General features: G+C 44.3%; 1 protein-coding gene across 1 annotated transcript in view; it reads right to left on the reverse strand.

The window, feature by feature from the left end:
- LOC136432070 (uncharacterized) overlaps positions 1-26,439 on the reverse strand; it is an 84,360-nt gene that overhangs the window by 13,340 nt on the left and 44,581 nt on the right. Inside the window, exons 8-14 of the mRNA XM_066423088.1 lie at positions 24,638-24,789; positions 21,301-21,508; positions 18,681-18,885; positions 12,359-12,486; positions 8,959-9,040; positions 8,691-8,926; positions 21-4,373 (exon numbers count right to left, since the gene is read on the reverse strand). Coding sequence (XP_066279185.1) covers positions 21-4,373; positions 8,691-8,926; positions 8,959-9,040; positions 12,359-12,486; positions 18,681-18,885; positions 21,301-21,508; positions 24,638-24,789 — 5,364 coding nt within the window. The remainder of the gene's footprint in view (positions 1-20; positions 4,374-8,690; positions 8,927-8,958; positions 9,041-12,358; positions 12,487-18,680; positions 18,886-21,300; positions 21,509-24,637; positions 24,790-26,439) is intronic.

Below are 26,439 nucleotides of genomic sequence, written 5' to 3' on the forward strand. Positions count from 1 at the left end.
AACATTCTAGACCCACTAACCTGCTGGGTTGTTGTCTGTGTGGTGGGGAGGCCAGATGGAGCAGGTCTGCTGTCCACTTCACTGGCTGCTGAGAATGCTGCTGATGAGGTTTCCCTCTCTCCCTGCAATGTGTCACCAAGGACTGGTGCATCCTCCTGACCATCTGCTGACTGCAGCACCAGTTGAGAAGAATCCTCAGCAGCGAACTGGTCGTCACACACCTCCCTGTCAACCCTGACTGAACTGCTGTACTCACTGGTGAGCAGGGCTTCTGCTGTAAAGGTGTTGTTGGTAGTGATCTGTTCTGTGAGTTCAAGTTCATCTGTATGCTCTGACATCACAAGTTCATTGTCACTTGTAGCAGACACACCAGGGTAGACACTGTGGTTGGTCTGCATATTGTTTACACCGTCAGAGGTAGAATGTGACGAACTGTAATCCTCTTGTTGGACCCCAATGCTATGCACAGCTGACTGGAAGGCACCCGTCTGCCTTGAGCTACAAGAAAGCTGCTCGACTTCCTCTGAAGTACCAGACACAACTGATGAAGAGCTGACCTCACAGCCTGCACCACGTGCACACTGTCCATTGCCTTTACTTTGCTGAAGTCCTTCTACTTGTTGAACTTCTCCACAGGCCTGGTCATAGGATGGGGGACTGAGGCCTTTTTCTGCGTCAGCCAAGCTTTCATGTCCGCCATTGCAAAGGGTCTCAGTTTCCTTTGCCATGTCGTGCTGTGGCACCCCGTCGGTCTCACGACCATTCTGCTGCAGTGGCAGAGGCTTGCCTGCAGAGTGAAGGCAGCGGTGGTCCTGAACCACTTCTACCTGCCGTTGGTTGGCACAGGTACCGTTGGCCAGGTGGGTCGCTATGGGGCTGGCGAACCGGCCCAGTGGGATCTTACGAGGAATGATCCTCCTTCGCCCAAAACAACCGGGATCACTGATGGCCAGGTCTCCGTTGACACCAGGTTTCGATGATGTTTTACTGTCAGGACGATCATCAGTGTTGTTTGCTGCATCCATGAATTCTGTATCGGATGGATTGATCGTTTCAATCTCTTTATCTGGTAAGGCACAAGGCACTTGCTCATCAACCGAGACTTTGGTCCCTGTCACATCCCAACTTTTGTTGTTGATGAAGTTTGAGTTGTCGGCCTGGCTTTCTTCAGTCGTAACAGTAGGGGGTGAAATTGGCTGTGAGCTGCCATTGAGTGTTTCGTGTTGCTCTTCCACATGTGCGCTATTTGTGATGATTTGCTGAGATACAAAGTCTTCTTCTTCTTCCAACACACGAGTTTGGAGAGAGGATGTTCTTTTTTCAAAGTTTGGTCCGGACGACGCATCCTCATTCAAGTCATGCTCTCCTCCAGAGAGGAAAGTCTTTGATCCTGACAGCGTTGTCTCATTGGGCTCTTTAACGGTGGAGGCGTCAGAATCACTTTCACTCGCATCCAGGGCCGGCCTCTGCCCGCCGAACCCATTTAGCAACTCCTTCAGGCTCTTTGTTGTTTCCTCCAAGATGGCTCCGCTGCTCGCAAGGTCATCAATCTGTTTGTAAGTCCTCTTATCCAGGAGCTCAAGGTCGGAGTCGGTACCGGAGGGAGGGTACCAGAAGCGGTCCTCCTCTTTCAGCGGGGCGTCGTCTTCCTCGACGTCAATCAAATCCACGTCGAATCTTCTGGAGTACGGGGGCAAGGCCAGAAAGTCGTCCTCTGCCAGCAACTCCCTCTCCAGACTTTGGAAGCGACGGAACATTTCATCATCTTCAAACTTTGCGGAGGGCGAGGCCGGGCCGTGATTGCCGAGGATTCCCTCCTGAGTCCAGAGTGTGTTTGAGGAATGATAAGGTATTGATCGGCCGCTGCTGGCCTGGCCTCCGTCCCAGCCTGATATTGCAGAATCTGGAACATCTCCGCTGTCAGCGGGTCCGGCACCAAGTCGTAAATCTGCCTCAGGACCGCACGACGAGGAGGATGAAGAGTTGGAGAGCACTTCGTGCCCATTTCCCGCATCTCCATCACGAGTTCCTCCCGGTCCAGAGCCATCAGCGTGGACGTAGCCTGAGGCAAACTGGTCCAGCTTGTCTCCCCTGGTCACCACCTCTGTGGCCCGGTTGTAGACGTTTTGCGTGACCATGCCCGCGTCTCTGCCGGTGACGATGCCCCCCGTTTCACACTCCTGGAGGTGTTTAGTGGTGACTAATGGTCGGTGGCACTGTGTGCTGCCATTACCATCAGCCCCATTTGTCATCCTCCCATCACTGTCACCGTCCCCGGAGCCCGCCGACGTCCCCCTGTCACACTCGCCTCCCGGTTGGCCCGTCGCCCCGGTGACAAATGACACCCGGCGTGCTGCCTCTGTATGATAGCCGTTATCTCCCGGTGCGGTGATAAATTCCGGTGCTCCGGAGCCGTGTCCCGAGTGCTTATCTGGGGATGTAGGCACACCTGACTTTGGCCCCCTGTAATCGACATCTCCGATAAGGCTGGCTGATGGATGAAGCTGCCTGATGCCTGGGCCGTCCCGCCGGTGCCATAAAACATCACTACCGGTCATTTCCTCTTCATGCAACTGCCATCTCCTGGTGCTTAATGTCCCAGCATGGCTATGAAGGGATGATCCCTCCCCCCTCGTAGAGCCTGCGAAGCTATATCCGTCCCCTCCCTGCTGAGTCGTATCCAGCGTTCCCGAAACCCTTGACTTGCAGGAAGCGAGCTCGTTCCCAAGAAGACCATTGTCGTGCCTCCCCAAAAAGTACTTCCTGTCTTCCTCTGATCTTTTGCACTGCTCTTCAGCGAGGAAGTCGTCTGTCTTGTTGTCTGCTGTGCAGTCGGGCTCTCCCAGATCAAACTCCTGTACCGCGTACTCCGCAGGACAGTCGTCTGTGGTGGCAAACAAGGCGGAAGAAGCATCCTCGGAGCTCTCTTCCTCGCGGCTTTCCTGCTTCCGACGCCTTCCCGACTTTCCCCCTTTCCCGTCAGACCTCCTTCGGTCCTCTTCGAACCCCAATGTTGATAACGGGGTGCACTCGTAGCTACTCATGCCGCTGTCCCACTCCATCGAGTCTGCAGCATTCTCCTCATCGTAACAGTTCAGCAGCAGGCTTGCCACGTCGACGGTGTCCTCCCTTTCGTCATACTCCTCTTCCTCACAGCATCTTGTGCTGTCGTTCCCACGGCCGTTTGTCTGTCTCAGCTTGGAGACGAACGGGCTTGTTGTGTCCATTACCTCCTGCAGGATCTCCAGGGTTCGATCACTCAGGCCGTACTTGCGATAGCCCTGGGCAGATTCCGCTGCGGAGGAGTCATGCTCTGCAGACTTATGGGCACTTTCCCTTGCAGCTGCTCTCTCCTTGTGGACCGAGGTTCTGGTAAATTCAGGATTTGATCCTGATTCTGCGTCTCGACTGTGGTACCAGCCCGGATCTTCCTCCAGCTCATCTTCCTGCTCCTTCAGGCGATCCTCCTCCAGAGACATCAGCAACGCCTCCTGGTCGCTGGATATCCCGCTCTCCCTGCTGTGGTACCTCTCCTCCTCTCGTGCGTCAAACTCAGCCCCGAAGGCCCCCGCCTCCAGCTTGTCTGAAGCCACGAGGGGAAAGCCGACCCGACTCGCCCCCTCCTTGAGCAGGTCCGAGTCGGACTGAGTCGTCAGCAGGGCGGAGCTCATCAGATGGCCGGCAATCCTGCTGAAGAGTTCCCTCTTGGACAGGCTCAGGGCATGCGGCACCGTGTGGATCTCCACGACCCCCAGCACGTTCAGCCCCTCGTCCAGCGACATGGTCCTGTCCACCAGAACACCCTTGATCGTGGCAAACAAGTTGTCGTCCCTCACGTCGTCCTTGTCCTCGTCTAAGAGGACTTCGGAGTCCAACGTCACGATGGCGGACGCCACGGACGTCGACTGGGACGTCTGCTTGTTGAAGTACAACTCTTTGCTACTTTGTTTGCGGGACTTTTGCGGGGGGATGTCGCTTGTTGAACGTCTGGTCCTGCTGGAGAGGGAGTCGTCGCTGTAAGGGTTTAACGAGCAGGTGCTGTGCCTTTGGTCCGTGTACTTCTTCAGAGTCCGCCTCTTTGGCCTGACGTCTCCGTCGCTATGTGAGAGTCCCTTTTCTCCCTTTTGTTTTTCTCTCCGAGCTTCGGCCTCGAAGTTGTGATGAGAAGAAGCCTTCCTCCGAGTTTTCCTGAACTCGGTGCTGCCGTGCACGATGGATTCGTACTCTCCTGCATCGAAGGGGATGACGTCAGCGTCTGAGGGGAAGTCCTCAAGGTCCAAGGACGTGTCCGTCGACCCCGTGGCCACTTCGCTCAGTGTGGACGCGGAAGACGAGAGGTCGTAGCGCCCCACCGTGGTCTGGTACAGGCCCTGCTGGGGAACAAAGCAGTCAATTCATTTAGTTTAGAGAGTTCTAGTCTACAGCACACAAAATAGTTCTATGTATCTGTCTTTCTTTTAAAATCATACAACCCAATTATTACCCAAACCATTGGGAACTTTACTCTCCACTTACTTCATAGAAGTCAAACACAACATTGGTTAGGCCACACCAATTTGTTTCATTGGTTCCTGGACATTTGAAGGATTAAGAATATAGCAGGTAGATCTCACAGAAGTAGAGGACAGGGGGGAAAATTTAGATATGAATGTATTCACTCCATAAAACTGTGTGCACCGAGGCATAAACCTGGTCCTCAGGATTTGGTTTCATTATGTTTTTACAGTTAAGCTTCTTTTCTTAAATCAGACAACCAACAAATTAAATTGGTGTGGCCTAACTGTCCTTTTAAAATCAAGCAACGCAATGATTACTCAAAACATATGACACTTTATTCACTGCCTTTATAGAACAAAACATTAGTAAACATAGAAAAATGTAGTGGGGGACTTATCAATGTCATTGTACTGCATTTGTATAGTCTAGTGCTTCATATGATTTCACTGTCAGCAAAATAACAAATGTACGCATTTCAGTGAAAATGTCGGAAATAGGCATTTTATAACTCTTATGTGCAACTGCAGAAATGATGCAAATTTCCATCATTTGACACCTTGATAAAATATGGAAATGAGTAAATCAATATGCAAACAGTTGACTTACCAAGCGTAACATACTACTGTTAGACAAAGCTAATAGCAATCCAGTAATATCTATAATATGTCCTTCTAATGTGTCTATAAAGTCCACCAAATAAATGATGTTAGACTAGCAACTTTCTCGCCCAAAGGGTTGAATTCTGCCTAAAGCCTAGTAGGTAACAATCCCACGGAGATGTACCACGAACAGTTCTGCCTAACTGAATACCCAAATGAGAATTGCATCTGCCTAACTGTCTGCCCCCGGTTGATCCCACCCTGATCCCGCCGTGATTGAACAGAGCACATTATCCATCTTCTTCAGATGCCAGATTGCTATGAACTGGGAAACAAGAGCTTTGATATACTTATTGGAGTAAATGCTCGTGTACAGAAATCCATTCCATAACATGCATTTTTCACGCAACCGGAGAGGCCGGAACGTTTGTCATGAGGCGCCCCTGGCCTTGTTGTAGTTTGGAACCGGGAGAGAGAGAGTGTACAAATGTTTTGTACCCGATCCATTATCGCACCGTGAAATATCAACAGAAAAGTCCCACTGGAACCACGCTGTAATAAATGGCCTGTCAATAAGGCCCTCATAACACCGAGCATTCCTACACCAGACAATGAGCGGCACGTCCGCGTCGATTAGTATCACGACCGACGCGCAATTTTGCCGGAACAGCGATCGGAACGTCGACGAAATGTCAAGGCGAGAACTTTGACCTTCAAACGCCGCCGCACGCCCTCCCCAAACCTGAACCCTGGCCCCCGCAGCACGAATAACGCAGCACTATTTACAGTACTTTATGATCCATACCGAGTCTCCACTAATACCGAGCGAAAACGGAGGATGGTCGGGTCAGACCCCAGCTGAAGATTGAGGCATCCCCATCCGTCAAGCGGCCCTCGGTAACCCTCATATTGTCATCAGACTCAAATGAGCAATCTCCCGACCGAGCCTGGGGCATAATATTTCATTCTCGGGCCAACCTGTCGCTGATTCTGACCCGACTGCCTGACAACCCCGTGGAGCCCTGCCTCGCGAGGAAGCAATTTCCCAGAACATCGTTCCCCGCCTAAATCATCGGCCACTCATCGGCTTTGTCCGTGGTTGAAGAGTTTCTTGATGAATGCTCGCAACTTTCTAAAGACCTGTTAGACTGTAAGATGTTGGAATATTCACGCATCTATGTTATTTAATCAGGTCTCCCTAGTCTGCACTGCTTTTTCTGATGTTTGTCTTCCAGCCTTTTGATCAAACAGTCGTCTAAAAGGCATCAATTTTTCATTCTTCAACAAAACGACTGGAAATTTGGCATGGAAAGTTTCTTGAAAAATTACTACAACTTTTCTTAGAGCTCCCAAACTTCAGAATGTTGGAAAATTATCAAGTATGATTAATCTGATTCTTTTAACAGAATGAAAGTTTGTCTGACGAGTTGGTGAATTACAAAATGAGCAATATTTCTAATTAAGTAATCTGATTCTCAGTGTGTTTAATTGTTCTCCAGCTCAATAATCCATCAAACGTGGTACACTAATCCCCACACGATTACCGTCAAGTCTTTTGTGTCAGGGATTCCCATTCCCCGACTTCTGCAATAAAAGACAGATTGCGCATTGCTGACGTTTAGTCGATTCAAGTGTTGTTCCCTGCTTTGTTGCCTGGCATTGCCTGGTAAAATGATTAAAACACTTGTTTTTGTAACTCCAAATCCTCTTACAGCTCACCACAGCCTTAAACTCGGATCTGACTAGAGATAAAAATGGTCATCATACAAGATTTCTGGCAATGAGATCCAAGTGTCCCTCCACCCACTCCATTGGCCCAGAGCTGGTAAGTTACACAGAGTAGTTACAAGGCAAAGGCACCACTGACTTTGAGCCCTAGCACTCCTACAACTACAGTTACAGAGCCCCCCACTACCCACGTTCCAAATATCATCATGAAAATGGTTATCACACAAGACTTCAGGCGATGAGATCCAAGTGTCCCTCCACCCATGCACTCCATTGGCCCAGAGCTGGTAAGTTACACAGAGTAGTTACAAGGCAAAGGCACCACTGACTTTGAGCCCTAGCACTCCTACAACTACAGTTACAGAGCCTTCCTTCAACCTTCAACTTATTGAACCCCCAGATAACCCCGCGAGGGGCAAAGTAGGGGGGGGAGGAGGTCCCAGGCTAAGGCGGGCAGGCCTCCAGCCTGGCGCGGAAAGACTCAACGGTGGGAGCCGTAACAACCGCGCCAGGCAGGGCGTTCCACTCGGGTATGGTGCGGGGGAAGTATGAATATTTGTAAGAGTCTGTTCGGGCGTAAAGTGGTTGAAATTTGAGCGTGTGGCTTCCCCGGGTGCGCCCCTGAGCTGGTTTCAGTAGACTATCTGTAATAATATTGATGTGGTTATTAACTCCCACTACCCACGTACCAAATATCATCATGAAAATGGTCATCATATAAAATTTCAGGCAATGAGATCCAAGTGTCCCTCCACCCACTCCACAGGCCCAAAGCTAGTGTGTGACAGAAACAGTTATAAGGCACCTCTGATTTTGAGCCCTAGCTCTACAAAATCGACAGATGCAGGAGCCCCCCAATCCATGTAATGACCACAAGGACTGAGTTACTTTGGCAGTCTACAGAGTTAAGCTCTATTCACTCGGTAGGAAAGTTGCTAGAGGGCCAAAAATTACCCTACCCACATACCAAATATCATCATAATCCATCTGATTATCTTAAGTGCTGGCCAAAGTATACAAAAACAGAAACTGACAGATAGACACACCAACCAAAAACAATACCTCCCATGAATCTCCCTTTCATGGAAGCAACTAAGTTCCTTGAGACTTTTATGTAGTTCTTGTATGTAGCAAGTCCAAGTACAGAACTGCTATACTGGAACAGCTACAGAGTTTGGCTCTACTTACTTTGTAGCTGCAGAGCCTCTCATACAGTTGTCACTGCATGTTGATGCTCAAACCCACTTATTTCTTGAGACTTGTGCAAACATGTACCTTTAACTACAGAATGGTGGTACTGGAACAGCCACGGATCTAGAGTTTAGCTGTACTCACTCTGTAGGTGCAGAGTCTCTCCTCCAGCCTGCACTGCTGCATCTAACTACAGAGCTGTGGTACAGATTCTAGCTGTGATACAGGAACAGCTATAAATACAGAGTTTTGCTGTACTCACTCTGTAGGTGCAGAGTCTCTCCCCCAGCCTGCACTGCTGCCTCTAACTACAGAGCTGTGGTACAGATTCTAGCTGTGATACAGGAACAGCTATATAATATGGAGTTTTGCTGTACTCACTCTGTAGGTGCTGAAATCTAAGTACAAAACTGTCGTATAGAAACAGCTACAGAGCTTAGCTGTACTCGCACCGAACTGTGGTACCAGAACACCTAACTACAGGGAACACCTAACTACAGAACGGCGGTACAGGAACAGCTACAGAGTTATCTGGCAGTTTACTGAATCTAGCTCTACTCACTCTGTAAGTGCAGAGCCTCTCCTCCAGGCGGCACTGCATGTCGATGGCCTTCATTCAGATGCTCAAACCAAATCTAACTACAGAGCTGTGGTACAGAGCTTAGCTCTACTCACTCTGTAGGTGCAGAGCCTCTCCTCCAGGCGGCACTGCATGTCGATGGCCTGCATGCAGATGGCGTCCCAGCGCCGCTCCAGGTTGATGGCGGCGAGCTGCAGCGCCTCCTTCTCCTCGAAGGTGCGGCAGGCCTGGCAGTCGTCCTCCAGCTTCTCGCAGAGCTCGAGAACAGACGCGATGCTCGGGGCATGCGCCTCAATGTCCAGTTGGAGAGCCTGTGTGGAAGAAAAAGAAACTTGAATGTTTGATTTTTATCTAGAGAAGAACTATAGTCGTCCTCCAGCTTTTCGCACAGCTCGAGAACAGACGCGATGCTCGGGGCGTGCGCCTCGATGTCTAACTGGAGGTCCTGTGTGAAAGAAAAAGAAACTTGAATGTTTGATTTTTATCTAGAAAAGAACTGTAGTCATCCTCCAGCTTCTCACAGAGTTCCAGCACAGATGCAATGCTTGGGGCGTGCGCCTTGATGTCCAACTGGAGGGCCTGGGTACAATGGAGAAGAAATTTTTACCGTTTACTTTTGTTTTTTTATCTAGTGAAGAGCTACAGTCATCTTTCAGCTTGTCACACAGCTCAAGAATGAGTTTTAGTTTACACTTGAGGCATGGGTCTTGATATCCAGCAGAGGAGCCTGCATAGAATGGAGAAGAAATTTCATTTTGTGATAGTTCATCTATTTACTGAGAGTTACCACATTTGTGGTAGGATTAACAGAACAGGCGACTATGATCTTTTCAAGATGTCAACCTGGCGACCAAACTGCAAGGTTCGTTCCAGTCATGCTGGGATGGACCTTAACACTTTTCATACGGCACACATGATACACTGCAGAGTGTAAAAATTAACCCAGAAAAAATATCATGGCCAGGAAATACTGTTACACAGAATGATGCTGTTGAGACCTGTGAGATTGGATGCACAAACCTTATCTACAGGATGAATGAAATGTACGTTTTTTTTTCTCTCAGCACGAAGCAACCAAGAGCACAAAAAGCATGCAAGTCCACCACAAGTCACTAGGGGGCATTGTAGTAAGATGTGCAGAAAGCAACCTTACGAAATCTCCCTCTTCAAGGCTACCTTGTCCCCCGGAACAACCAGGACATATGGCCTATATGGGGACTAGGTAGGCTGGTAGGTAATAGGGAACTGCTATGGCTACCTTTTCCTAGAGTTACATGTATATACAAAGGTATTTCCCCGAAAATTTTATCCCCCCTCCAAAAAAAATTAAAAAAGAATTTGACAATATTTCCCAACTCTCAATTTCTCAAACCTTGACAGGACTATCAGATGCTCCTGTGCTATTAGGGTCAAAGGTCGTATCCAGGGAACAGGAAATAAATCAGGTGCTGAGGGTTACGACCTTGTGATGGCCGATCACTTGTTATGCTAACAGACCAAGGTCAAACCGACTTGTGAATTCATGGAGTGGGAGACAGACTGGGCTCTTTTGATCACAGAGGCGTAACATCCACCTAACTGTGTTACTAAGGCTCCATTTGCACAGTTACAGGACTGATGGGGGGGTGACTGAAAATCAGTGGCCAGTGACATCACGGAGAGCATTGAACAATCACCGAGCCAGGGTTGGGGGATTTGTGTAATGTTGGATGTTCCATTATTGATGCTGCAGGAAAACCTATAGCACAGTAACGTTACTATTATAATAACATCTACTAAACATAATTCCACTAGGGTACATGATTCCGCCACCCTGGAAAGATACGCCCAAACAGATCTCCAACCTAACGTCCCACAGTATAATGTACTCCTGTATATCTAAACTATACATACCTGGGGCAATGGGGTCGCTGCACTAGAGATCTCTGAAACCCACTGTTTTTGAAAGTGGCGGATTTATGTAACCTGGTGGATTAATTTTGGGTTTAAAATTTTTTTGAAAAAGAATTCTTTTGTAAAGGCAGGAAAAAATATAAATTTCATTTCATATTTTCTTAAGCAAAAAATGGTTCCTTTTTAACCTTCTCCCTGCGGCTTTACCTCACAACCAATACAAATTTGGTGCAAAATTCCTACCCTAGCAGACTGAATGTTAAATGAGTGTGAATTTCTCAAACATTTCACGACTTCTCGTGCAAATAGAGCATAACAGTCGACAGTTCTGGATATTGAGTACCAGCAAATTTACAACTGATGAATACCTTCGCATTGCAACGTTATTGAAATCCAGCCGATAGTATCTAATTTCCCATATATCACCATTCCGGCTACAAAACTGCCAGGGCGACAGGAACAAACTATTAATCAGCACATTAGGAGCCTGAGAATATGACTAACTCTGCAACCATCCATGTTAAAGTCAATAACCAAGCAAACCTACGGCATAGAAGAGTATCAGTCTAATGCACTCCATACAATAATCATAATCCTTTTTGATATCAGCACCTGACCAGACTGGTTTCTGGATTCATGAAAAGTTTGTCAGAACTTTGGAGCGATTCATTTCTGAGCAAATCCGTTACAAACTTGCTTTTGTAAAAAGAAGTCTAGATGAATTGTCTTGAGATAGTTCAATACACGGCCAAAATGCTACCGTAGCTGGAAAAATAGCTGACAGATCACAACAAGTGGAATGAACTTGATTTTAAAGGGGCATAATGTAGAATCTGGTGGGCAAAAACTACAAATAGTAAGAATTTGAAAGATCTACACTAAGATTCACATTTGTAACTTATTTGTTACTTATTTCCAACATATTCCCGTCATTTTGTCACATTTCCACCATTGATAAACGACGAAAAACGTAAAACGTATAAAATCTGGTTCATCTACATATTAAGTTGCGTCCCGCAAGTTAATATGCAGATAAGCCAGTGTAGAACGCTACGAAAAATCCGAATCAACCGTTATGGTCGGAGTTCGAGCGTCACAGGAAAATCACCACAAGTGAACAAACTTCTGAACGTCGGGCGTTCGATCGCGTGTTCGGTGGTTCGTCGGAATGTTGGACAAGATGGCGGCCAATCCAAGTGGCGGTGGGGATTGCGTATATAATTTTTTTCAAGACGTTCGCACGACACTACAAAGTCGCATCCGTACGTGATGAATATTGCTGTGCAGTGTAATAAGGTAGATTCAACTAATGATGTTGAAAAATAATCAAAAACAAAGAATTTTGTTTTATGTTCATGTCGCAATATGCCCCTTTAAATGTGTCATCCAGCTACTAGATGTAAGGAACCTCTATTGACATTTATCCACCAGCTCACATATATCCGCCACCCTGAAAAAAAGAGATCTCCGATGCAATGTTTCTCCACTTCTGTATTTCTAAACGGAGCAAACCTGTGGGGTGATCTCAAACACACTGTTGTAGATACATAAATCTATAAGTCCCTGTGGCTCAACTGGTAGCAGCCTCACAGTTGAGCTGCTGGTTCTAATAAATTGTTAACAGGGAGACCCCGGTTCAAGTCCCGGGGTCAGGACATCTCGGTTGGGGCTGCACGGTACAATGGGGGTCCCATGTTCGAGGAAGTGCCTCGAACACGTTAATGGGGAAGAGCTAGCAACCCCTCCCTGTAATACACCCTGCTACTGAAACAGCAAGGAAACCTGCCCTATGTGGCGGCACTACAAGGGTCTGAATGAGTAAACGGACGAACATACTAACAAACTAACAAACGAACATTGTCCTGCTTACCTCGTGCTGCTTGAGCCTGACCTCCAGGTCCTCGACCCCGCTGATGTTGTAGATGTCGTTCACAAACATCTTGGCCTCCATGTCGGACAGCCAGGCCTGCAGGTGCTCGATACTCGCCTCAAGGGCAGCTGGGGAGGGGGGCAGAACAGAACATTTAGAACAGGGTTCAAGGTCATGTGGGGAGGGGGGCAGAATAGAACATGTCGGACAGCCAGGCCTGTAGGTGCTCAATACTCACCTCAAGGGCAGCTGGGGAGGGGGCAGAACAGAACATTTAGAACAGAAAGTAATATTTCAGGAAAACTTAATATAGGACCGTACACTGTATACAGTGAGTGTCAAGAAGAGTCTTCTTTGTTTTTATCAGAGGCATTTACCTAACTCTCCATTAAAGCCCCTGTGTCACTGCTGTTTAAGATGCCCCCTATCATTCATGACTGGAACTACAGCAGGTTGGTTTGCCCCCATCTCTGGCTAAGTAAGCCTTCGTGTCTAATATACATACATAAGGAATTGAGTGGGAAAGATTGTAGGCAATGAAATGGGGAAAGCAGCACTAGGATTAACATGATAACAAAACCAACTAAACTGTAAGCTGACAAAACTGCATTTTTCGTAGCCTGGAATCCAAACATATAATAGCTCCCGAGTCTCCTCCTATTTGCGGAGAGGAGAGTATATAGGAGGAGCTATAACGTAGGTTAGGATTCCAGGCTACATTTTTCGTCTCTATCAACATGATTTGCCCCCCACCTAACAGCTGTTACCAGAGAGAGATGATTCAAAAAAGTGAATGAAAACCTCAATTATTTTTCGAAGAATTTCACATCTCAAGTCCTAAAATTGCATTTTGATTTTCTGCCCTTTGATCCAGCAACTTTGTTGAACAGCTTACGCAAGATTCACACCTACGTGCTTGCTCCCATGTTTTGACACACCATATGTTTCCAAGTTCACTGTCACCTCGACGTTTATTTACTTTCCCCGTTGGCACAAAAGACCTTCCCTGGCGCCCAGAGCCCCTCCTGCCAAAGTAACCACCTCAGGAGGTTGTAGCAATCTTGTAGCGTACACCTGACACTCGACACACTTTGTAGCCAGGAAACCTTATAGCGGTAACATGTGGCGAACAACACTCGTACATAACAAGTACTGCACTAATCTCACAATGTATTCAGTAATCTACACACCACTCTTTGTAAGAGTCAAGAGCAGGGAAAAATTATCCATGGAGTCTTTACGTCATTTTCACCATCACAAACAAACAAATGTATCATTTGCTGTGGTCTTTGTTCTTAGAAAACTGAAAAGTCTGGTTTGGATTAAGGAGTCACACAATCTTGTATTCTCATTAACGCTGTTGTTGAAAAAAGCTTTGCTTTGCTTCAGAGCTTCCCCTCTCTTCTTTAAACTCATTTCTAAAATTCTAAAGCAGTCTGACCAACATACCACCCCATTGCCTTGCACAACTCAGTCAAATTGTAGGTTGAAAAAACGAACAAGAAAAAGATAGGAATGCCAAAAGTTCACTGATGTGCATGTACTCCAGATCTCTTGTTGTTTGAATGGCTACTTTGACAGACAGCCAGACAGTGTTCATGTCTGTACCCTGCTAAATAGATAAGGGAGCACTTGTTACTACCACACACCCTGCTGTTACTTTGAAGTTTGGCAGGAACAAGAAAGATTCCCCTGCGTTCTAGCCCCAGTCCTGCAGAGCTCATCTCAATCCATCTCCTCTTACACAACATGACACTAAAAGGACATGAAAGAAACCTACAGTCCTGTACCACACTGTGTTACACCTACTTACACTTTACAGATGAGATCCAGGTGTAGCCTGACAAGAGTGCCCAACCATAAATATGGTTCATGTTACCTAATAAGGGAGGACACCCAGGTGTAGCATGCCAGGAGGATCACTCCTTACTATGACCCATGCTCTAATTCAGCTCAAAGCATACCAAGCAAAGCGAAACATCGCTCCTGTCTACTCTGACAATGTGAGTCCCGTCAGTGGTCAGTACAGAGAGGTTTGCTCTTCTGCATCTGTATCTGTACAGACGGTATAACTAACTTTTGGCGTAACACACCACCTTCGCAGACACACGGTGCGGCAGCAGCTGGTCATATTACACTGAACGACCTGTCACCCCTAACCTTTGCACATCTAGCTTCAAGCTTTGTTTAAAGCTCTCTTCTCTGCTTGGTGGCAACGAGTTCTACTGTATTCAATAGTTCTAGGGAAAAACAGATTTTGGAACACTTCACGAATTCAATCCTGGGTTGACAACTCTGGCTGGTACATGTACTTGAAGTCATGAATATTATCTCAAGTTCGATTTTACCTCAGGTGTGTACACAGGTAAACTTCCACAGGTGTGTCCACAGATGGAAAACCTAGCTGGACAGACTCCCCCATCCTCCTGCCATCCTCTCATTTATCACCTTGCAACAAGATGTTTCCCCCACCTGACAGCCATCAAGCCTCATGAAGCACTGGGTTGTTCAAATATTGCTACATGCGGTTACCATGGTGATGAGTTTAATGCAGTGTCAGCGTGTGTGAAGCCTCCCAGCTCTTCCCTGGTCCTGTTGATGGATTTACCACCGACTAACCTTTTTCACAGGCTTCTATGTGGTGCCGTGATAGTGACCACACAGAAGCGAAAACAGGCTTGTCCTCAACTAAGTACAGTAAAAAGTCAAACAGGTACAACTGACCACCTGACACTTCTTGGTGGTCCCTTAGATGATTTTTTCCATAGACTGTCTCAAGTGACCACCTGTCCACATAGACCAGAGTTAATTGGTCCCCTGAGTGGTCTTCTTGGCCAGTGTTGACTACATGTAACATCGGTGACATTTTTAGGACAGACGCTAAGCATTAAGAAATATAGTCTACATTGAAGTCAAATGTCTATAAATGTAACAGTTATGACAAATGAAGATACCATAGTTCATACTCCAGAAAATTGAAACGTATTTAAATGCTTGATTTTCAAATTCAAAAAGAACTTCACCAAGTTCACTTAAGACACTTTTGGGAGATAATTTGAACGGAAGGCATTTAAATGCTTTAAAGGCCAGAACAATTGTTGTTCTGTGTTCTGAGAGACTGTCAAGTCTAGATCTTGCCATTTTTCTTTGACGACTTGTGGTATCCAAGAGATGACAACATCATGGCATTCACAAACTGGAGTGTAGCTGAACAAGCGGATCTTAGTGTTCTGACGAGCAAGAGATTTTGTCAAGTCTAGATCTTGTCATATTTCTTGGATGATTCGTGGTATCCAAGAGATGACAACATCACACCATTCGCACACTTGAGTACAGATCAACAAGTGGGTCTTAGTTCCTCCACCCGTGTTCTGTGTTGTAAGACGACGTGTAAGAGATTTTGTCAAGTCTAGATCTTGTCATAACTCATATTTCTTGGAGGATTCGTGGTATTCAAGAGATGGCAACATCATGGTGTTCGCACATTGGAGTGCAGCTCAACGAGTGGGTCTTAGTTCCTCCATCCCTGTTGTGTAATGTGTTCTAAGACGAGTAAGGGATGTTGTCAAGTCTAGATCTTGTCGTTTTTCTTTGACGATTCGTGGTATCCAGGAGGTGACAACATCACAGTATTCGCACACTTGAGTACAGATCAACAAGTGGGTCTTAGTGTTCTGTGTTCTAAGATGACGAGTAAGAGATTTTGTCAAGTCTAGATCTTGGTAATTTTTCTTGGACGCTTAGTGGTATCCAAGAGATGACAACATCACAGCATTCGCACACTGGAGTGTAGCTCAACAAGTCCTTCTTAGTTCCTCCACCCATGTGTAATGTGTCCAGTCTTTTGTTGTAGATGAACATGAGGAATGTACAATGTAGACAAGGCTGTCCCAGGACCCATCCCTCTATTGTGGGACAGACATTTGCACCTGTCCAAAAAATTTTAACTCCATGATGTGAAATTGATGGAAATGTATATTTTTAACCTTGAAATGACAGATTCAACCAAGAAAATCAACAACATGTGCTCCCAAACAATGAGTGTGATGGAAAGAAAAATCTAAAACTGGAGACAGCTCTGAATGTAGGTAACCCACATCTTCTTGCACTGACCACGTCTTTCTTTGGTTCTGCTCTTAGTCTTGTAACCTCCAAGCTGCCCTGAATCAACACCAACACGTCTTCCCTTTCTAACCCACTCCTAAGATCTCCTTACATCAAGTCAAGGAGGATAAAAACTGCTGAATCAGCCCGACTGCTGGCACTTGTGCCCACGGCAAGACCACTTGGCTGGCAGCTGTGAACTATTGATTAGTAGTGACAGAATTGAAGTACTATATATAATGGTACTCTGTAGAGCTCTATAGCCTAATGTTAGTTACAGGCTATTGCTCAATACATCACGTTATAGTTCAAGGTTTGTAGCTCCTTTGTTTTCAAAGAGAATTACTTAGACTCCTGTGACCCTCACATCAAGTAAGAACTTAATTTTGATTTTCCATTTCCTTGGAGTCCTTCAAAATGTAAATTGATATGACATGTTTCAGACAAACATTCACCCCTGAAGCAGAACCCTTGAGCAGTTGTGTAGCTCCTTTGTTTTTTGAAAAGAATTACTGTGACCCTTGAAACTACATTTAGTAAGAAGTTTATTTCAATTTTTCAATTTCCCAGCATCAGTGTTATATCCTTGAGATAAGGCCACACCAATTCAATTTCTTGGTTAACGGATTTAAAAAAAAATTTTAGCAACAAAAAAAATCATGAAAACAGAAGGCTGGAGTGAAAACTTGCACCTGACCCTGTTCACTCCCTGAAACTGTGTGCACCAAAGTACAAACTTTCCTCTGAGATTCTGTTTTCCTGTTGATTTTGGAATTTTGCATTTCTAAAAAAAAATCCGTTAACCAAGAAATTAAATTGGTGTGGCCTAAACTAAATCATTCCCCCCCCCCCCGAAACAGTCCTACTGCAAGGACTCTTGACTGTACCTCTTTTGTTTTCACAGAGAAAAACTCCTTTGATCCTTCAGCATTTTCAATACGAAGTTGATTTCAATTTCCCAATTCTTCAGTAACCTTTAAAATCTAAATTGATATGACAGGCTGAGACAAACTAAATTATTCACCCCTGAAGCGGTGTACTGTGAGAACTCTTGAAGGTTGAGTAGCCCCTTTGTTTCTGCAGAGGTTTACCCTTAACTGCTGCGACCCTGACCATGGTGCCACATGTAACAAGGTAACCGGACAAGGCTCCCTCACAACTACCTGTAACATATCCCTTGCCTTTACACCAACAACAATGGGGAAAATTGGGCTATTTAAAACTGGCCGCAACAGCTTGAGTGGGGGGGTTGCAGTTTATTTACGCCCAAATCCGAGCTATTAGAAACTGCAGGCTGCCTTTGTTGGGCGAGGGGGATGTGTTGATAATAAATGGAAAATTTTCATTCAAACAGTGGCTGAATGGACTTCAAAGTTTTCTTTCTTTAACAAACTACATCATGGAGAAATGTTGACATGATTCGCCTCCATTCAACAATACTATTTGTGGGCGTAATATTCCAAACATACGGTGACTGATAAGATCATAATTTCCGTCAAGGTTTTGGGAGATACGCGTAATTACAAGTGAAAGTAGAAATTACTAAAGAACTTAGACAGCACAAACTTCCACAAAAGCAGCAAGTCATGTAAGCAAAATCTTTTTAAAATCTCTTCATAAGTTTGTTTACAAACTGGACCAATTTGACTCACTGAGGACCATCTGATGGGTACAACATTAAATTTTTAGGTGAAAGGCATTTGTTTTATTTTGTTCTCATCACTGGTATCTGTTAGTGTTAATATCACAATCCAGCATAGTGTTACCCAAAACATCTGAATGGCTTACAAGCCTTTTCTTGTGGTAAACGTGTATTAAACTGGTATTAAACAAGAAATATGTCATTTCACTCTTCTTTGGATACTTCAAACAACAAATGCAGCAACTTTTGTGTGCGTTCTTTCAACTGTATTCCCAACCATCTTACACTGTCCCGAAACGTTAAAACTGGAACAATTTCACTCATTGAGGAACATTTCATTCTACCCCGGACACAAACAACAAATTTTAGTTTATTTAATTTTAATTTTATTTCATTTTATTAGTATTGCAACAGTACAATACATGTGGGACACAGGCAGCTATTGCTGGTGTCGTGACCCACGCATACATGTAAAACATTACAGATATGCAGCAACTTTTCTGTGTTCTCTTTTAACTGTACTCCTGACCATCTTACACTGTCCTGAAACATTAAAACTCAACCAATTTTACTCACCGAGCACCATCTCGTTCTCCCCCGGCGGCGTGATGCCCCCCTCGTGCGCCAGGTTCACGCGCAGGAGGTCCCACTTCTTGGTGATGGCCAGCAGCTTGTCGCTGATGTCCGAGAACAGGTCGGGGTACGCCGCCTTCAGACGCTCCCCCTTCTGAAGGAACGTGTCTCGCCTCCGCTGGTACAGACCCATCTCGATCTCATAGCTCTGGGGGACAACAGCGAGGTGTCTTGGTTAATGTCTTACTGTTTTAGCATGTTTTTCTAGGTTAAAATCTCACTGTATTAGCATGAAAGATCATCTGCATTTTCAGAAAAAAAAGGAAGAAAAACTAAACTGTAGATCTATCTCATAGCTCTGGGGAACGAGAGCAAGATGTTTTCGTTAACATCTCAGTATTTCAGCATCAAAATCCACCTAAATTTGTGGAATAAATATAAAAAATCTATACTGTAGCTGATCCAACACTGTAGAAAAATGGACATACCCAAATTTGCAAACAAGAAGGTTGAAGAACATAGGTGGAAAATTTGGCTACATGCATTTCTTTACCATCTTAGATCCACAGTTAAAGTCTTACTAAATCAACATGTTTGCTGCAATGGACATGTCGTAAAATGTCCCTTTCTTCACCAAATGGTGAAGAAGAGGCTAAAATTGTAACCCCTCATGTTTGATTCCGGTGAAAACACAAACACTAAATCTACATCCATGTCTTCACCATGTTCCATTCTTACTAAATCAATACAGTTGCTTTATTAGAACATAAATATTGTAAAAAGGCATAATCTCTTCACCAAATGATGCAAAAGAAGCTAAAATTGGCTTCACAAAATACATTCCAGTGAAATAACACACAATAGAGCTACATCCGTTTCTTTACCATCTTAGATTCACAGTTTAAGTCTTTCAGCATGTTTGCTTCAATGTACATGTTGTAAAATGTCCCTCTCTTAATCAAATGGTGAAGAAGAGGCTAAAATTGTAACGGTTATGTTTGATTCCAGTGAAAACACAAACACTGGAGCTACATCCATTTCTTCACCATGTTCCATTCTTACTAAATCAATACAGTTGCTTTATTAGAACATAAATATTGTAAAAAGGCATTGTCTCTTCACCAAATGATGCAAAAGAAGCTAAAATTGGTACCACACATACATTCCACTGATACCAGTGAAAAATGTCTGTGAAAAAAGCTAAAATTGTAACCCCTTGGCTCCACTTATGTCTGCTTCCGACGTAAACACACACAGAGCTCCTACCTGTAGCGCTGCCATGTTGGCAGGCTGGATTTCGGCAGCTGACAGTCTCTGTGGTGTTAAATCCCCCCAAAGCCAGGCTGACTACCCGTCACGACTACCACAGCACACTGACTACCACCGGCCCCGCACCACCTGAGCCAGCTGGTGGATCGGGTTACCAGGGGCGGGGCCTGGGGTTCTAATTATATGCGACATGAGTAGGGGTGTTCCTTTCGAAGGGTGTTCCTTTCCAAGCAGATGTGGGGACTAAACACTTAACACTGAACATTTCAACGTTGGAAACATGCTGGGAATTTGGATACAGTCAAACCTGTACGAGTGACTACCTCTTTGTAAGAACCACTTTTTGATGGTCCCTTAGATAATCATTCCATTGAAACTATCAATAAAAATCCTATCTAAAGTGACCAACTGTCCACACAGACCAGATTTTATTGGTACCCTGAGTCTTCCTGGGCAGTTTTGACTGTAGCTTGAAGAAATAAAATGATATCATAGTGTAGAGAGCAAGTTAGGTGTGGCTGGACTCTTGATAGGTGTCTTAGTATCTACTTTTTGTGAAAAGGTATCATGTTACATGACAGACCAACTGAAGGCCATCACAGAGTCTTTTCAGGCATGTCTGGCTGCCATTGGACAGGTGTTGGAGTGATTGACAGGTGGGCAAGGCAGGTGGAAGAATCAGTACATACAAGTCTAATTTGGATATTGTTACAATAGATGTGGATTTAACAGCCTTTAATCTATTTCATTCCCTATTGGACTATGCAAAATTGTCTTCTCTTTACATGCATATCAATTTCATAGTTCGTGGTTAAAAACCTGCTGTTCGACAAATCTTGCTCACAGTCACTCACGTAAAGTAGAGGATGCTACTTGAAACGTCTGACCATTTCCAAAATCATATCCAGTTGCTTGAGTAACTGTCATTTGGTGTAGCCTTTAATCTAGCTTTCCACACTGAGGTAAAAACATTCTTGGTTGTCAGATAAACAGATACTCGCAACAAAGAAATTTTCAACTGCAAGTTTAAGTGTGGTTTGATATTGAGATCTTGACATTCAACCTGCTATGGTACCCATTTAGCACTTAATTTGTTTTAGGTTTTTGGGTCAGGCAGCAGTGAGAAGGTTAAACTGAGATTTTAACTGTTGTAGTATACTAGTATTTCACCACTAGGCACCATTTGGTCACCCTTCAAGGTAACTAACAAGCAAACAAACAGGCGTCTACTCCTACCTTACACAGATGCTTGATCTGCTCCTCTGACATCATGAGGTCGTCCCGGTCGGTGAAGACACCGTCGATCAAACAAACAAACAAACAAACAAGCAAACAAACAGGCATTTGCTCCTACCTTACACAGATGCTTGATCTGCTCCTCTGACATCATGAGGTCGTCCCGGTCCGTGAGGACGCCGTCGATCTCCCCCAGCCACTCGGCCAGCTCCTGGTGCTGCTGCATGAAGTCGGCCAGCTCGTAGCTGTGCGCCCCTGCCCCCGGGGGCGACCCGTGGGGGGACAGGAGCAGGCTGTCCTCGGGGGACGAGCTCAGCAGGTCCCAACTGAAGGGAAAACAAAGTGGTCAACTTCAACTGAGGTGAAGCAGAAGTGCAGGGGTTCGATTCCCGGCTCGGACACAAATTAATTGATCATTTTGGATGGTGATGTAAAGCCTGCGACCTTCCCTAATGGAGCCTCAAGTGTTAAACAACCCAAAGAACTGCGGCGTTCCAGTAGCGTGCATGTCAGGTGGGAGACAACAACCTGGATTCAAACTCTCGAACTCTAGTTCCAAATGCAGGGTTACAAACTGACTGGGCTACCCAAGCTACTATAGCCTGTAACCTGTAACCCGACCAGCAGACAGATGGGATGTGTAGGTAATGTTCCCCTTGTCGGTGCTCACTTATAATGTGTCAGGACAAATGGGACTGATTTTATGGAAGGTATATTTGGGTGTTAATTAAGTCTGGCCCATTTCTGTAAAGAAAATGTTGTCCATTTCAATAGTGATCTATTAATACAACAAAAAATAAAACTTCCATCTATGTCTACTTATTTAGAGCAAGTTTCTTCAAACTGAAAACTGTAAGCCTTTCATAGGGCTACTGACAATGAGAGAATGTGCCATATCTGTCATTACGGCCTGTAATTTACAGTGTAAAGGAAAATATTACATGTCGTAAAAAAGTAAATTTCAATTTATTTCTCTCTCTTGGATTAGGTGTGAGCTTTTCAGGGGCGTCATTCATTAATAAACAAGCTTCTGTAGCATACTACAATATTCATCATACAAAACGTAAGTCAACAATAAACATAACATTGCCTTACAAAACATTGATGTACGAAAAGGGAAGAGAGAGTTTTCCCTCATGGCATATTAAAACTACAACAGATGTCGAATAGAGAAAAATTTTGGTCCTATTCATTATGTTAAATGAAGCGATCAGTCACTATGAAATAGCCTCATTTACAAGTCAACAATTTGTTCATTTTTGTGTCTGAAGTTTGACGATGATGAACTAGTTTATTTGAATGCACACTAACATGTAAAAGCACAAAATTGTAGCCTGAAGGCTAAATTGCAGAGTACTGTATGATATATACTAAAAGCACCTCCGAAATAAGAATTGTAATACGAAACAACATAATTATAGCTCAGTGTACATATAAAAAAACATTGATTATACATTATACAATTTTAGAATTTTGAAATTTTCTGGTTTCAAACCACCATTCTCCATTGAGTTTTAACTCACCATTCATATAGGAATAATTTTCTTTCTGAGAAACTTCTCCAACATGTTTCTGTGTCAAAGGTCCAACATGTTTCTGCCTAAATGTTCCCATGAAAAACACCACTCCTCTTCTGGGAACCATGAAAAGGTCAGGTGGGATTTACCGCACCACTGCGCACCTGCCTGCCTGGCACAGTCTGCCACTTCTCCGCTTATCAATATTTAATCAGGAACAAATTGATACGACCACAACTTTCCCGGGCAAACCACAGGCAACTTATCATTGGCAGCTTGGACAGTATAGCGATTAGTGACCCTGCATCTGGATCAAGAGTTTGGGAGTTCGAATCCCGGCTGTTGTCGTTTGAGCTTCACCTGACATGCACACTGCTGTACAGTCACGGTCCTTAGGACTGGTTAATCCGTGGTCCACTATTCATTTTACTTGTTGAAAAGAGCTAGGGAAATTTCCCTGGTACAATGAACCTGTAAATATTGTACATATCTTCTGTTTTCTCTGTCACGACCAGTGGAAGAATAGCTCTTCAGTGAGCTCAACTGGATCAAGGTCGCTTTCACTTTTTTTATGATACTGTATTAAATCATGCCATTTCAAGGAATCCATGGTTTTTCGGTTGTTACACCAAAAGCTATTTTCAACACTACACAACATTTTGCCCTGTTTGATTTCTTAGTCGCACGGCTCACAACTTTCCAAATGTCCTCGGCAGGCAGATTCTTCAAGTTGTTGGGCCAAAGCAAACAGTTTACGTACACACTTAGTCAGTGGCACCTCGTCACAAAATCAACAACAACAACACACCAGGCCATCTGGGTCATGTTGTAACACCCAACTAGGGCTGTCTCCAGCTTTAAATCTTTTCCTGTCCCACTCATTGTTTGGGGAGCCAATGTCTTAAATTTTAATTGTCATTTTAAGCTCAAAAATACATTTTCATCAGTTTTATCTCATGAAATTGATATTTTAGGGACGGAAAGGGTTGAATTTTTCCGGCCCAAGAAGCAACTTTCTGTCCTGGGACGGAGGGACAGGTCCTGGAGATACACCCAACCAACTAGATATTCCTTTTCAAAATTATCAACTTGGCTGTAGAATTATATTTTACAATGGTTAATCCCAGCTGATTTGAATCTATTATGTAGTACAAATATATGCCTATTCATTGCAAGTATCTTGGTGTTATTCTATGTCACTCGCCCAAACAGTGCTGTAGACACAGCTAATGTAACCCTGATCAAATAAACATTACTGGCATTTTCAACATCATTCATGGTTGGAAAGATAAAAAGCTATAATAATACGAGCTTGGGGCTGGCTTTCAGAAAGTAGCTTGGGAAAAGACGTACAGCACGGTGGACTAGAGTTATTGTAAAGTCTGATAATTATAGTATTATTGCAATAGTAGAATAACACAACACATGCATCAAGAAGAGGGTGACCCTGTGTGCTTAGCTAAAAATGTGAGCTGTGGTGAGGCCTGCTAGCTAACGAAAAAGCACAATATTTACTCCTATTTTTGAGTTGAGATGATTTTTAAGTAGACACACTCAATGCATTTATTGATATAACGTGATGGACAGAATCTATCAGTTCTGACAGAACAGCCTTAATGGTTACTTCAAAGTTCATGATGTTTTTACAACCATTCATCCCTCAACAGAGACGGGGGGCGCCATAGACTTTCTGCAACTTATGATCTACTGCTCACTTTGTCACGTGTTCTATCTGCATAACGTGATGTAACAGAAGCAGTGGATTGCTCATTCCTTTACAATGACCAGAGTTGATCAGTCAAAAATTTGGTTAAGTTCAATTTGTAGTGTTGGCAAATTACTGTTCAACTTTGATCCAAAAAGCTTTAAAGGTTGGTTGGATGGCAAAGGGTGCATGTCAGCCGAAAAGAAATAAAAGCAAAGAAAATTTTTGCTGACCTTTCCTCTGCCAGTTCCTCCATGTGAAACCTGACCACGGAGTTGACCTTGATGTCGGTGGGAGTGTCGCTGACCCCTGACCCCGACAGCTTCAGCGACATCTCCTCCATGGCATCCTGGGCCGTCTCCATGGCAACCGCCTCCTTCAGGTCCTGCATGGGGAAAAATTCATATTTTATAATCCTGTTTTGTGCTAAAGATCTACTATGTGTACAAATATCACAATGTTGGAAAATTCCTTTTGCCTAATAGGCTCCTTTGGCACTAAATGGAGATTGGTGAGCAACCAATGACCAATCAAAACTGGATTTGTGTGACCCTCGATTTTAAGTAAAAGTATGATTCACAAGACAATAAAACTCACAAACATAAAAACATTTTTTCTTTATCCATGATATTCATTGAGCAGTCTGTTTTTGGTCCGTCAGCGGGCAGTCACATGGAAAGGGGTGTTAGGAATGAAGCCAGCTGACCAGACTAAGCAAAGTTCTTGCAGGCACAAAATCTCTATGAATGAAGGAGTCCAGGGATAAAAAGAGACGGAAACAACAACAGAAGGGGTGAAATGTCATGACCTGTGTCAGCCTAGGTCAAGGGTTATCCCTGAGATACTTTGGATTATTTTTCATTGTCTTAAAATTCGAGGTAGAAGGGGAGAGGAGGTTTTCGTAGTGTTCTAAGTTCGCAGTTGAAACAGACTATGTAGTACAATAGTCATGCAATGGAAACACATCCTAGTGAAAAAAAAACAAAAAAACACTGCAAATATTTAAAAATTTACAGTACTGAATCTACAAAAAATTGATGGGCCTAGAATGATCATCCTACAGCCCAGATCAAGGGTTACTCCAGATTTACTGTAGATTTCTTTATTTTCTCAGGGACTTAATTTCCATGTAGAAGGGGGGGAGGATGTTTTCGTGGTGTTCTAAGTTTGCAGTTGAAACAGCAGTTACGTATCACAGTATATAATACAATGGAAATGCATACTTGCAAAAATTTACAGTATTGGGGCTGAATCTACAAAAACACTGATGTTACTTAAGAATGATTATCCTCCTCTGACATTTCCCAGGCCAAATAGGGACACAGGTCCCAGTAACCTGACCTACCCCAGGGAAGACTGGTTTAACCTTATCTGAGCCTTTCCTCATTCTGGGCTAATGAAGTATTACACACTGTGGAATGCTGGCATCCTTAAAATTTATAAATACGATCATCTAGTACAAGTATTCCATATCTGAATCCAGAGTTGGAGAACATTAGTTCAAAAGTTGGAGAACATTATTTACGTAACTTTTTCTCTGAAGTCTGTGTTCAGGTGCAAGGAAAAAATGCTGTTGAGCCAAATCATGTGTTGACAACGTGCCAGAAAAAGTGACTCATTGTTCCAAACAAGGAGGGAACACACACTTCGCTGAGCATGGTTAAACAAGTTCATAAAGATCCTATAGTTAAGATAAGAAATCAGCTTAAGTATCATGAATAAAGTGCTGTACTGTAAAGATGCAGCAATAGATTCTCACAACCCCTTAACTACACCATAACTACCCCTATACACAGAGCCTGGACGGTTTCTGTTATTACTACTACTAACAACAGTCCCAGCAGCTACCCGTATATCCTGAAGGTTACACACAACAACAAAGAAATGTTGGAAGACAAGACAACACAACAAATACTTCATCTCCTGGTACACTTACAGAAAAAATGTCTCCTCTGCAGGTATTGTCCCCTTTCCACTGCCTGTAAGAACCCTTACCTTTGTCTATCTAACTGTTTATGCCCGGAAATCGGAAGGA

The sequence above is a fragment of the Branchiostoma lanceolatum genome, chromosome 4 (genome assembly GCF_035083965.1).
Source record: "Branchiostoma lanceolatum isolate klBraLanc5 chromosome 4, klBraLanc5.hap2, whole genome shotgun sequence".
NCBI classification, from domain to species: domain Eukaryota; kingdom Metazoa; phylum Chordata; class Leptocardii; order Amphioxiformes; family Branchiostomatidae; genus Branchiostoma; species Branchiostoma lanceolatum.